Source organism: Mauremys reevesii, linkage group 9 (genome assembly GCF_016161935.1).
Source record: "Mauremys reevesii isolate NIE-2019 linkage group 9, ASM1616193v1, whole genome shotgun sequence".
NCBI classification, from domain to species: domain Eukaryota; kingdom Metazoa; phylum Chordata; order Testudines; family Geoemydidae; genus Mauremys; species Mauremys reevesii.
In genome coordinates, this window is record NC_052631.1 from 15,890,209 (window position 1) to 15,904,722 (window position 14,514).

Here is a 14,514-nt window from a genome sequence, read left to right on the forward strand (position 1 = left end):
TGGCTGGCAGGCAAACAATGTGTACTGAAGAGCTATACTTAGTACATATGGGTGAGATTTTCAAAAGCACTCAGCATCGGACGAACTTTGCTCCCAGTGAAGTCAGTGGTCAGGCCAATGCTGAACGCGTTTGAAAAAACCCACCTTATATGTACTAAGGTACATAATATATGAAACTAAAAGATTTCAACATAACCACAGCACCATTAAGAAGCCCAATTTTTCACCCTTCTCTAACTTAGGATAGGGATAAAGACCATTGGCAGAAAATACTGATATTACAATTCAGATTGAGTACAAAAATTAAGTCCCAAGTAAATTCCTTATATGCAGAAATTAAACTATTCCCGTTGCACATTTGGGGGAAAAAAAGTTGTTTTTTCAGGCCTTCTCTTCAAAATGGAAATATCTATTTAGTTTGTACATACAGCTATAGATATTTGTGCACAGAGTCCATTTCTCTTTAAAAAGAACACGGAAAATTATTTGTAGTCATAGTCACTAGTGTCCCCAGCATGGAAGCAGCAAACTTTCCACATCAGTATAATGGTAGAGGTATATTACTGCTCTACAAGTCTGCTCCTCAGAAAGATGTATGTGCTGAACTGCTACTAACGTTCCTTCATTCTACAGCACCACTCCTCTCCCCTGAAGAAATAAGGTTTTGAGTCAAAGGGTCTGATTGACAGCTCACAGAAAACAATGGGGGGGGTGCCTCTTCTTTGACTTCAATAGGATTTATATGTTGCATTAAGACATTGTGGATAAGATGCTTAAGACCATTTCCATAGTTTAAGACTAGGGTTGGAGAACAGAAGGTGGGTAGGTTCTGCAACATTTGATCCTAGTGGTAGCTATGAATTTAAGGTTTTTTGTTTGGAACTAATTATTTAGTATAGAATCCAGATACCACCATAATGGATGTTTTTTAAATAAATACTTTCATTAAGAAAATAAGTTTACAGAGGAAAGGGATGATTGGTTGTCTTCTGAACTCAGTTACACCTTCTTAATTTATGTAGGAGAAGGATGGAGATATAAATTTCCACAAGACAAAAACTACTTGATGTCACTTTACCTTCTTCATCAATCCATTTCATAGTGAAGAGTTGTTCATTGTCAAAGAAGCACAGGTCTCGAACCTTATTACATAGTCCTTCAAACGAGATGGAAGGTTCAAAATAGGTTATCATGATGTCCCTGAATGAGAAATAAGTTTAACAAAATTATTCAAACTATAATGTTGTATGCAGGACTACAGAGATGTTCATTTCCTGAACTCTACTGCTTTTTGTTTGCCAATGCCAAAAAAGTCTCCCAAAAAAGTTGATCATACTAAAGTGCTTCCTTGTACTCTTATCTGTTATAATCCATGTGTAACATGAATACACCAGAGCTAGGGAAATAATTTGGCCTTTGTAAGCCATTAAAACAGAATTAATGAGCACTCCGGTTTATTTTCTGCAATTTAAAACCTGGGCTTCAAATGATTTTATTACCCGTTTGAAAACTGAAAGAGTAATCATCTACTTGTGAAAGATTAAGATGTATGGCGACATGCTACATCATTAAAACACCAATCACTTATCAACAGAACAAAACAGATTTTAGCTATACATGCAAGTAATCAGTATCAACAGAAGCCGGATTAAGAAGAGGGAAATGCTACAATTTATAGCTAGGAAGAAAAAAAAACAAAACAAAAAAAACCACACCTCTGTTAAGGTTAGGTAAGCAGTATATTAAGAAGCTTGTTTGTTTCATGAATGTATATTATAGTGAAATAAAATCTATAAATTCTTTCTGCAATAAATGTGTAACAAGTTATGAAATGTTCATGTAATCTGTAGATGTACATGGCAATTGACAAGACAGAAGAAATCATTGCCCCTACTTTTTGAGCTAATACTGACAGATGAAACAAAACATTAACAATTCCAGTAATAACTGGGCAGGAGGCCAGCAAAGGAAGGATTCATGAAGTAAGTGGGTTCTAAGAAGGTATCTGAAATGGGTAACCTATCAGATAGGTGGGAAACCAGCTCCCACTACTGGAAGCAGCTTCGGGGGGGGGGGGGCATGAAGCAGTGAAGCAAAGAACAGAAACAGATGGAGGAACAAAAAAAGCGTGTTTTGGGAGAAAGGGGAATAGCAGGAAAAAGATGCAAGAAAAAATTACATGAGTCATTGTCAGTGAAGAGCTGGGGTAGGAAACAGTGGTGGTACTGTAACAAGGCTCTACCTGCAATCCCAGAGAAGCCAAAGTATTTTTATTAAAATGACCAGCAACTAATAGCACTGCAACCACAAACATAAATTGTGGAAGTAAGTCGGTGGTTTCTATATATTAATGATCTAACATTAAATTTTTAAGCCATCACCTTCTGCTACCCTTTTTCTGCCTTGTTTAGACCTTAAGCTCTTCACGACAGGAACAACCTATGGTACTTAGCACAATGTGGCCCCAGTCTGAGGACTTGTCTACCCAGAAAAGTTATACTGGTACAAAGTAGGGTGTGCATTTAAACCACTGAAGTTATGCCAGTATAACTGCTCGAGAGGACACACAGAGGCTATGGCTACACTTGCACTTCAAAGCGCTGCCGTGGCAGCGCTTTGAAGTGCTAAGTGTAGTCAAAGTGCCAGCGCTGGGAGAGAGGTCTCCCAGCGCTGTCCGTACTCCACCTCCCTGTGGGGAATAACGTACAGCGCTGGGAGCAGGCTTTGACCACACTGGCGCTTTGCAGCGCCGCAATTTGCAGCGCTGGAGAGGGTGTGTTTTCACACCCTGCTGCAGCGCTGCAAATTTGCAAGTGTAGCCATGGCCTTATTCTGGTATAAAACAGTGTGCCCTTTTCTGGTTTAAGTTATGTCCTTTCAGAAGCAGTTTAAAATATTCTGGAATAAGACTGGCTTTTTTCTGATTAAGTCTATACTGGTATAATCAGGGCTTAAATTCAGCCAGACTGTTCAGAGTGCAGAGCCAGTAAATATTTTCAAACCTTGACTCCAGCCTGATGCTGTGTGGTGTAAACCAGTGCTTCTCAACTGGAAATCCACGGCCCTCTTGGGGTCCATGAGACAGTTTCAGGGGTCCGTGGGGCAGAAGCCCAGAGGCCCACTGCCCCACAGCTGGAGCCCGGAGTCCCACCACAGAGCAGAAGTCCTTAGCCCCCTTTTCCTCCAGCCCAGCAACTGAAATCTGGAGGCCATCCTGATCCCAGTGGCCCCTGGAGTTTTTATAGCATGTTGGGGGTGGGGGATCATTCAGACACTTTTTTTTTCAAAATCCAGCTTGATTACTAGAGCTTTGGGTTTCCAAAAACATAGATTCTCCTATGATTCCATGATGAATGAGGGACTGCTCTCAAAAGGGATCTTTGATTTCTGGGAGCTCAAAAGTGAAGAACTATAAACGGGAAAAGTTGGGCAACTTTGGTCCTGCTTTGAGCAGGGGGTTGGACTAGATGACCTCCTAAGGTCCCTTCCAACCCTGAGATTCTATGATTCTATGAACTTCCCATTCAAGGACACATTGGGGGGGTGGACCAGGGAAGTGGCACACCTGTGGCACCACGCCTCTCACCCACAAATACCCTCCATCTGTGGCAGCTTCTCCCTCAACTACCCACCAGGCCAAGGGAGGCGGGTCAAGGGGTCCCCTTCCTTCTGCTGTTACCCAATGAGAGGAAAGAACCCAGAACTCCCCCACTTCTGGAGGCTGGATAAGGATGGTGGAAAGGGACCATGTAATGCCACCACACTGCTGACACTCTCCATGACAAGACAATTGCTGTGAACCACTAACAAACTACAGAACTCACTGCTAAAGTGAGGCATAGTTGAGTCCTAAAGTAACAGGTGCACCTCTTCTCCTCACAGTGACAAATCTTCCAACCTGCTCTAACTAATCCTGCCACAATTTATGACAGTTACACCCAAGAGTGAATGCTGCAAGAGTGCAAGCAAATAAATGCTGCAATTTTAATCTGGAATGTAATGTAAACAATGATACCTTGTCACAGTGCTTCATGTCTACTACCTATAGCATCAACCTCACTGAACCACTTCCAAAGCTATTGTCAGTTCCAAAGGGCAGAGTTAAAGTTGCATTGCAGGGGTTGCGTATGCTTCAACTCTACCTTTCCTGGTTTACATTTGAGCAGCTCTACGCATTCTGGAAGGGCAAGGGGCACCACTGAGCACTTTGTTAGTTCTGTGTTAACAAAGTTTGATGGCATTTAATTGATTTACAGTTGAAAAGTTTGTTGCAAATATAAAGACTATGAAACCTATTGTTTCATTTTTAAAATGAAAGATTAAATTCTGTAGAAATGAAGGGGGCACTAAGAAGTGATAGCTCTGCATACCAACATCTGACTCACTTCAACCCCAAAACAGACAAGAAGCTAAAGCGAACTCCAACATTCAGAGTAGCAGAGGAGTTCAACTGCAGCATTTTTGATAGACTAGAGAAGAGGCAAGAAGTGGAAAGACCACAGAAAAAGTTGACTAAGGATTTAAGTTGTGGAGATATCAAAACCTACCCTTTCTTTGCTAATATTAAAGCAGTGACAAGAGTCGCTGAGCAACTGGATGTTTGAGAGTGAAAAGCAAAGAAGTTTAGATGAGACGCTGAACCTGAGATATTAGAGCCATCAATAGCAACAGGAAAAGCAGGAAATGGAAAGGGATTATTTAGAAGAAAAGATGAGACACTCCATTTGAAAGAGTGCATGAGGCAGCTCAAAATTAGAGGTTAAGAATCCAAAAAACTCAGACTAGCGTAACTGCAGTTTATATTAAACAGAGAAAAGTATTCTGACAAGATGTCCACAAATTTAAGATATACTGAACATTTTGATGATTGGACCTGTAAAAAGCGATAAAGAGTCCTGTGGCACTTTATAGACTAACGGAAGTATTGGAGCATAAGCTTTCGTGGGTGAATACCCACTTTGTCAGATGCAGTGCATATTAACCCACGAAAGCTTATGCTCCAATACTTCTGTTAGTCTATAAGGTGCCACAGGACTCTGTGTCACTATTTTGATGATTAACTCCTTCAGCTATCTTGTTCAACAAGGTAAATGTTGATAGTCTATTTTTTCAAAATAGTTTAAAGGCAGGATTTATAGGCTAGGTGCTTTAGAATTGGGAACATTTTCCTACAGAATGGTGGTGCTATTGAACATGAAACCTGCAAATAAAGACCTGATTAAAGAACTACTAACACAGCCTGCTTTAAAGACCTGAAAAATCAAAAAAGAATCCTACAAAAAGTGGAGACATGGTAAAATTGATGAGGTGTACAAAAGAACAGCACAAGTATGTAGGGATAAAATCAGAAAGGCAAAGCCACAAAAAGAGTGACACAAAAAGCAGAGGTTCTTTAAATACATTAGGAGCAAGAGAAAGACAAAGGAAAGGTCCTTGACTTATTGGGGAAGGAAAGCTAATTACTGATGATATCAAGAAAGCTGAGGTGCTTAATGCCTATTTTGCTTCAGTCTTCACTAAAAGGTTAATGATGACCAGATACTCAACACAACTAATACTCACATCACAAAGGGAGGTGATGCATGGGGCGGGAGGGAATGCAGGATCAAATGCCCACTCCCCCCCCCCCCCAGCAGCCATCCTGGAAGGGGTGGGGCCAGGCCACAGCCTCTTCCAGCCACCTGGGACAGCACCTGGCTGCAGCTGTGGCAGGCTGCCGCACCCGCACCCCCACCTAGGCTCAAGTTCTGAGGGCAATGGCCAAGCCAGCCAGAGCCCTCCCCCTCTCCTTCCTGGCACACAGGCAGCAGGCTGCTGTTAGCCTTCCTGGGGAGGGGTGTCTTCTCCCAGGCAGCTGGCTATACTGTGCAGAGCAGTGACCAGGAACAGCTCCATCCTGCAACTGAATACAGGCGGTGGGGAGGGGGAAGCCAGTGCAGCGGGAGGACAGAGGCCCTCCTTACTCCCCAGCAGGTAATGTGTGACGGGGAGGGGGCAGAAAGAGCACAGTGCCCCGGGCTGGGGGCAGGGCAGGGAGGAGGCACATGGGGTGGTCACATGTCCTCCCCTTTAACTTATGCCCCCCAGTACAGGCAGCACCTCTCACATATGCCAACAAGGGGGAAGGAATGCAAGTGAAGATAGGGAAAGAACAGGTTAAAGAATATTTAGATATGCAGAGCCTGATGAAATTCATCCTAAGGAAGTGTTTCTCAAATGCTGCCACTGTGGCTACATGCAGCCACCAGTGGCTTTTCTTGCTGCCACAGCCTCCTGAACTGTTGCGGGGAGCAAAGCAGGGGTCCCTTCCCCTCCCTAGTGCGCCTAGATCAGTGGTTTTCAAACTTTTGTACTGGTGACCCCTCTCACATAGCAAGCCTCAGAGTGTGACCTCCTCTTATAAATATATTAAAAAAAAAAAGTGTTTTTAAATTTAACACTATTATAAATGCTGGAGGCAAAGCAGGGTTTGGGGTGGAGGCTGACAACTCACAACCCCCCCCCCATGTAATAACCTCACCACCCCGAGGGGTCCCGACCACCAGTTTGAGAACCTCTGTCCTAGATGCACCACCTTGGTGCTGGTTGCTGGGGCCGCCAGCAGGGGTCCCTCTCCCAAGACACCTGGGACACAACATTGGAGAAGCAGGCAGCCTGGTGAGTTCCCCAACTTCCCAGGAGCAGTTTGAACTTCAGTCCTGAGGTTGCAGGGGGACAGGCTCTGGCCGCAGGGCTTCGGGCTCCAGACCTGGGCACCTGGCTGCGCAGCTTTGGGCTCCGATCTCTGGCCACGGGGCTTCAGGCTGCAGCCCCCTGCTGCCTCCCTCAGCCATCCTCCCCCCAACCCAGAGCTTAATTTGTCCCCAGGCTTGCTGAGTAAGTCTGCTGTGAAAAGTGATACTTGCATGTTTGTTAATACCACTTTTCACAACAGGCTTATTAGCTAGCAATAAATAAGTTAGTGATTTGGACGTGTATATGTGCATATTTATTTTTTTCCTAAAGTTAATTATGTTAGGGAAAAGTGAGAGCGGCCACCAGCAAAAGTTGGTGGCCACACTCTGAGGCCACCAAAAAATTTGTCTCGAGTGAACTTAAGGAACTAGCTGAAGCAATCTCTGAGCCATTAACAATTATCTTTGAGAACTCCTGGAGAATGGGAGAGGTCTCAGGAGACTGGAGATAGGTAAACATAGTATCTATCTTTAAAAAGGGGGACAAGGAGGACCCAGGGAATTATAGACCAGTTAGCCTAACTTCAATACCTAGAAAGATACTGAGCAAATTATTAAACAATCAGTCGGTAAGCACCTGAAGGATAACCAGGTTATAAGGAGTAGTCAGCATTGATTTGTCAAGAACAAAGCATGCCAAACCAATTTAATTTTGTTCTTTGATAGGATTCCTGACCTAGTGGCTAGGAGGAAACAGTAGACATGACATACCTTGATTTAAGTCTTTTGATACAGTTCTGCATGACATTCTTATAAGCAAACAAGAGAAATGTGATCTAGATGAAATTACTATAAGGCAGGCGTTCTCAATCTGGGGGCCGGGACTCCTCAGGGGGTGGTGAGGTTATTACATGGGAGGTCGTGAGCTGTCAGCCTCCACCCCAAACCCTGCTTTGCCTCCAGCATTTATAATGGTGTTAAATATATTTTTAAAAGTGTTTTTAATTTATAAGGGATGGGGGTCGCATTCTGAGGCTTGCTATGTGAAATGGGTCACCAGTACAAAAGTTTGAGAACCACTGCTATAAAATGAGTGCACAAATGGTTGCACAACCATACTCAAAGAGTACCATATATACTTGCTCATTAGGCCGTTCGTTTATAAGCCAACCCCACCCCCCAAAATGGATAGGTAAAAACAGCAAAAACTGTACGACCCTTTCATAAGCCAGCCCTATATTTCAGGGGCTGGAAAACTGTGGGTCCTGGCCCGTCAGGGTAAGCCGTTGGCAGATCTGGGCTTTTTGTTTACTTGGAGCGTCTGCAGGCATGGAGCCCCTGAGCTCCCTGTGGCCACAGTCTGCTGTTTCCAGCCACTTCCCGCAGCTCCCATTGGCTGGGAACGGCGAACCGCGGCCACAGGGAACTCAGGAGCTCCATGCCTGCAGATGCTCCAAGTAAACAAAACTATTATGTATTAGATCAGGGATAGGCAACCTTTGGCACGCGGCCTGCCAGAGTAAAGCACCCTGGCAGGCCGAGCCCGTTTGTTTACCTGCCGTGTCTGCAGGTTTGGCCGATCTCAGCTCCCACTGGCCGCGTTTGCTGCTCCAGGCCAATGGGGGAGGCGGGCAGCGGCATGGGCTGTGCTTACCCTGGCGGGCCATGTGCCAAAGGTTGCCGATCCCGGTATTAGATATTTGATTCAATACTTTCATTAAAGTCTTGCATAATGGAATAGAGAATATGCTTATAATATCTACTGATGAGAATGAGCTGGGAGGGATTGCAAGCACTTTGGAGTACAAGTTTAAAAATCAAAATGACCGTGACAAATTGGAGAATTGCTCTGAATTGAACAAAATGAAATTGAATAAAGACAAGTGCAAAGTAGTTAGGAAGTAAAAATCAAATGCACAACTACAAAGTGGGGAATAACTGTGTAGGCAGTAGCACTGCTGAAAAGGATCTAGGAGTTATAGTGGACCATGAACTGAATATGAGTCATCAGTGTAATCCAGTTGAAAAGGCTAATCTGAGTGCATTAATAGGAGCGCTGTATGTAAGATATGGGAGATAACTGCCCCCCCCTACTCAGCGCTGGTGAGGCCTCAGATGGAATACTGTATCCAATTTTGGGTACCACAACTTAGGAAAAATGTATACAAATTAATGATAAAAAGTTTAGAAGACCTGACCTATGAGGAAAGGTTAAAAAACTGGGCATGTTTAGTCTTGAGAAAAGACGACTGAGAAAGGAGCTGATAACACACTTCCAATATGTTTAGGATTATTATAAAGAGGACCGTGATCAGTTGTTCCTCATGTCCACTCAAGATAGGACAAGAAAATAATGGACTTAATCTTCAGCAAAGGAGATTTAGGTTGGCTATTAGGAAAAACTTTCTAACTATAAAGTTAAGCTCTGGAATAGGCTTCCAAGGTAGATTGTGGAGTTCCCATCATTGGAAGCTTTTAAAAACAGTTGGACAAACACCTGTCAGGGATGGTCTAGGTCAGTGGTCTCCAACCTTTTTACATCCAAGATCACTTTTTGAATTTAAGGGCAACACAGGATCTACCCTGCCCCTTCCCCAAAACCCTACCCCACTCACTCCATCCCCTACTCTCTCCATCGCTTGCTGTCCTCCACCCTCACTCACTTTCACTGAGCTGGGGTAGGATGTTCGGGAAGGGTTCGCAGTGTGGAAGGGGGTTCTGGGCTGAACCTGGGGCAGGGAGTTGGGGTACAGGAGGGGGTGAGGGGTGCAAGCTCTGGGAGGGGGTTCTGGGTTGGGGCAGAGTGTTGGGGTGCAGGAGGGGGTACAGGGCGCTGCCTCTGGAAGGGGGTTCAAGGGTAGGGCTTGGCATGCAGGAGGGTGCTTGGGGTACAGGAGCGGGCTCAGGCCTGAGGTGCGGCCTCCTGCCAGGCAGCACTTACGTCTGGCAGTTCCAAGCTGGCAGCCCAGCGTGGCTGCTAAGGCAGGCTCCCTGCCTACCCCAGCCCCACGCCGCTCCCGGAAGGGGCCAATACACCCCTGCCACCTCTGGGGAGGGGGCAGGGGGTACGTAGCTCCACATGCTGCCCCTGTCTGTAAGCATTGCCCACGCAGCTCCCATTGGCTAGGAACGGGGAGTTGTGGCCAATGGACGCTGCGGGGGGGAGGGGGGTGCTTGCAGACAGGAACAGCGTGCAGAGGGAGATCCCTGCCTCCCGAACCCAGGGCTACACTGGCCACTTCCGGGAGCAGCATGGGGCTGGGGCAGGCAGGGAGCAAGCCTGCCTTAGCGGCACCCCTGCTACACCACCGGAGATCACAATCGACTGGTTGGTGACCACTGGTCTAGGTTTACTTGGTCCTGCCACGGCTTAGGAGGCTGGACTTGACTTCTCAAGGTCCCTTTCGAGGCCTATATTTCTATTATTTACTAACCCTTAATGGTGGTGTAAACACCTCCACTATAAAAACTCTGTTTTTCAGAGTTTATTATTTTAATTTCAGTAGTATCCATAAGCCCAAATCAAGGACTCATTTTACAGGGACCTGTACAGAGAGAGACCCTGGCCTGAATACCTTGCATTTAAAACAAATATTCAAAAGCTCTTTGTAAACATTTAAGATAATAGGATCCTCCTGCAGTAAATAAAAGGCCTGCTCCACCCCGGAAGAAAAAAATTAAAGCAACATTTCACATGAGTAGCCTCTCCAATAGAGTTAGTAAATCATGAGCTACAGCAAAATTGTGTTTATCACTATTGTCTTTCCTGCAGTTCAGTGCAGTAAAGACTCAAAACAGACTAATTTGTTATAGTATCTAAAAAGGCATGCTGTACACCTTGTTGCTGCCCTCCCACTTTTCAATCGAGATCAAGTGGCTTTTCTTCATTATCCTTAAAAGGTCACTTTATATACATCTTTTGATTACACACACACACACACACACACACACACACACACACACACACACACACACACACACACACACACACACACACACACACACACACACACACACACACACTTAGTTAAAAAAATCAATGTTATCAGTTAATTTTTTTAACTGATAACATTGATTTTTTTTATTTTTTTAAATCAAAGGATGTATATAAAGGATACATTTATCCCACTGTTTATTATACCACTGGTCTCCCATAGAAGCCTAAGATTAACTACTATGCACAGTGGGAAGAGAGACTAAATTCTTCAGAATCTTACATCTAGATGCTTTGGAAAAAACTCCTCCACACATTTATCATGCTCCCACGTCAAACATTTATGCTTTTGATGAGGTCTAATTACATCACTCAGAAAGTCACACAATATTTGACTCCCAGAGTGAGTGTGCTATTTCAATATTCTCATCAAGTACTAAATCAGAACTCTTTAGAGCATGATTTAAAGTAACCCTTCTCATAATGGACACTTTCAGGTCTGGAGATTACCCACTCCTGCACAGTGAGATTTAATTGCTAACCATGCCTGAAAACCCAGTCATCCTCCTACCTAGATTAATTTTTACAGTGGAGTATTTACAGCACAGACAGATATTTATGAAAAGAAAGAGTAAAAGGTTTACTCCTCTTAAGATATTCCTCCACAGAAGACCATAAGAAGTTTGGTCAAGATAATGGAGAAAAACTTTCTGGGCTACTAACTTCATACTAACTTGTGCTATAATTTGCCCAATACCACTAAAAGTCCAGAAAATAATTCTAAAATGAAGATACATAAATCAATTTCAAGTGTCTGCTGAATTATGTTTTGGCTCCCTGGTTATATATTAAACAGTTATTTCCTTTTCCTATTCAATGCTGCTATATTAATGTAAAAAAGAAAAGGCAAGTTAACACATACCACAAAGCTCATGATACAAATATTTTCTTGCTTGTTCTTGGGACAAGACTACTTATGCTCTGTGGCCTTCCAATATTCCCAGTATTTAATGATGAATTAATCTTCATACTAGAACAAGAATTCAGTTTTATTTTACTATGCATTCACTTAGGAGATCTTCATGATCTATTATAAACTGACTACCAATTTTCCTGGGAATCTAACTTTTCATCATTGGTATAAGCTATACAGTTGAGAGGGCCCGAAGTATCTTTACCCTGTCATCTAACTGTGCTCTAAGCCTAGTCTAAATTAGAGCTTATGCTGTTGAAAAATAAGCAAAGAATTTTCTGACACTCCATCTACGCCAATCATTAAAGGTAAGCACTACTCAGCAGTTCCTGCCGTCTCATCTTAAACTGGATGGATAATGGTTCCTTCTCAGGACTTGCCTTTATCATTGCATACAATAGCATAATTACTGCATTACCTCTTTCTAGCTGTTCTAAACCATGCCACTAATAATTTATTCATCTACTTCTACAGTATTGAGATCATATAGTTGTATTATTGTACAGCACTGATAACTGCTATCATAGATTAGGTCAATTACTAAAATATGGGCCCATCACAAGAAACTTCCAAACACAAAGTGGTGAAAATGTACATGAGAGCTCACATGGTTATACCGATGGGTGCTGGCTCTTCTAATTTGTTGTTGCTGAATTCCTTATGAATGTCACTGTGCAAGTGCTATGTAAAAATTTTTACTTGTAAATAAATAAGAATATGGCTAAGGTGCCTAACATAGCCACATAGTCCTATGAGCAACAGTTGTATCTCTTGCCACCTCCCACTCTTAGGAATTTATTTTATGTTCTAACTGCAATGACCACTCTAGCGAGTAAGTGTTTGAGTAAAAGATCTGTTTTATCTTGAGTTACTGTCACTGCTGAAGAAAGCTATGCTGCCACACAGGGGTTCAGAGTTTCAGGTCCTCAGGTCCGAAGCCTGCAGAGGCCTGGAGTAGGAGTAGGTAATATCTTGCATGCTAACAACAGTTTCTTAATGGTGCAAGGTGAAAAGTCTGCCAGGTTAGCCAAAAGTATTTTGGCTGTGGGGAAGGGGAAATCAAAATAGGGGATCCCATGATGAAAGAACCCTGTCAGAATTTAAGACATTAATACAAATTATGACTAAAGCATTCTGGTCATATAGCTTGTTTATAACCAACTTCCTGTGTGAGTCATTTTAGTTCCAGGTTTAGTAATGAACTACTGACTGCATTAACACCACTCAGGTAAGAAGTCAATAAACACGACTGTAAAAAAAGAAGAATTTCATTGTTAGTGATGCCAATTCAAATAATCACACCAATTGGTATAATACATACAGACCTTGGTCAAGAGAAGCCCAGAAACAGACTCCTTTACATATTAGGTCAGGAATGAAATTGAGTGATAACTAACAAATGCAGAAAAGGTTTATAGTTCTCAGTCTACACATGACTTTTTAACTTTCCTTTAAAATTATGCAACTGCAGACATGCCTTAAATATTCACTATTCTTGAATGGAAATCACTACAAACTTAACAAAACTGCTGCTATACCTTCATCCAGCTGTCTGTCAAGAAATGTGATGGTCTCTCTATGTGTACCTTTATCTGAAATGAACTTTCACCTATGTTTTGTCTATTTGGATTGTGATTTCTGTGGGGCACATGTCTGTTCACTGTTTAGCACAATAGGGTCACAATCTCTGTTGGGACCTATACTGCCACCTTAGTTCATAAAGTAAATTATTCAAATCTTTCTAAAAATACTGTAAGTAAATCAAGCAGAATGTGCTCATTCTGAACAGTTGTCAGCTGTTGTAAAATGGATTAGGGTATTTGGGAGGGAAGAGGCAAAATGGAAAGGTTATCACAGGTAAATTCATATTTGTGAGTAATGCAACTGCAATGAGCGCAGCTGAGGAATTGGAGCCAGCATGGGTTCATCTCTTCACTTCTCCCCTGACTGCCTCTTCCCACAAGCAGCTTCGTGAAACCTGACACCACCACCCCCAAGATGTTCCCTGGAGCACAATCCCTGTTGGTTACAACTATGTTCAAAAGAGTGCTTAAGAACCATTTCTGAAAAATACTGCAGTTGGCAAGTTTTGGCGATGTATGGATGATTAAAAGAAATACTTAACTGCCAGTGCTGCAGCACAGTTTAACACTGTCTATAGATGTATTGCATAAGCTAAGATACGTAAGTTTAGCACTGAAAACCACCCCGAGCATTGTTACAAGAAACAGCATGGGCAGAATTCACACTCCCCTCCCTCCCAGCCAAGAGCAACATTCCAAAAAATGAGGCATTCACATCATTTCACCAACTGTTAGGGGGTGAAACTAAACTAAACTACTCAAGATAGTTAAGACCAAAGCAGATTGTGAAGAACTTCAAAAAGATCTCACAAAACTAAGTGATTGGGCAACAAAATGGCAAATGAAATTTAATGTGGATAAATGTAAAGTAATGCACGTTGGAAAAAATAACCCCAACTATACATACAACATGATGGGGGCTAATTTAGCTACAACGAGTCAGGAAAAAGATCTTGGAGTCATCGTGGATAGTTCTCTGAAGATGTCCACGCAGTGTGCGGAGGAGGTCAAAAAAGCAAACAGGATGTTAGGAATCATTAAAAAGGGGATAGAAAATAAGAAATAAGACTGAGAATATATTATTGCCCTTATATAAATCCATGGTACGCCCACATCTCGAATACTGTGTACAGATGTGGTCTCCTCACCTCAAAAAAGATATTCTAGCACTAGAAAAGGTTCAGAAAAGGGCAACTAAAATGATTAGGGGTTTAGAGAGGTTCCCATATGAGGAAAGATTTAAGAGGCTAGGACTCTTCAGCTTGGAAAAGAGAAGACTAAGGGGGGACATGATAGAGGTATATAAAATCATGAGTGATGTGCAGAAAGTGGATAAGGAAAAGTTATTTA

The 14,514-nt window shown here is 42.8% G+C and overlaps 1 protein-coding gene across 1 annotated transcript in view; it reads right to left on the reverse strand.

Annotated features, from left to right (window-relative positions):
* The window catches only part of PRKCI (protein kinase C iota), a 52,482-nt gene that overhangs the window by 36,541 nt on the left and 1,427 nt on the right, over positions 1 to 14,514 (reverse strand). Inside the window, exon 2 of the mRNA XM_039487340.1 lies at positions 1,079 to 1,200. Within this exon, the coding sequence (XP_039343274.1) occupies positions 1,079 to 1,200 (122 nt within the window). The remainder of the gene's footprint in view (positions 1 to 1,078; positions 1,201 to 14,514) is intronic.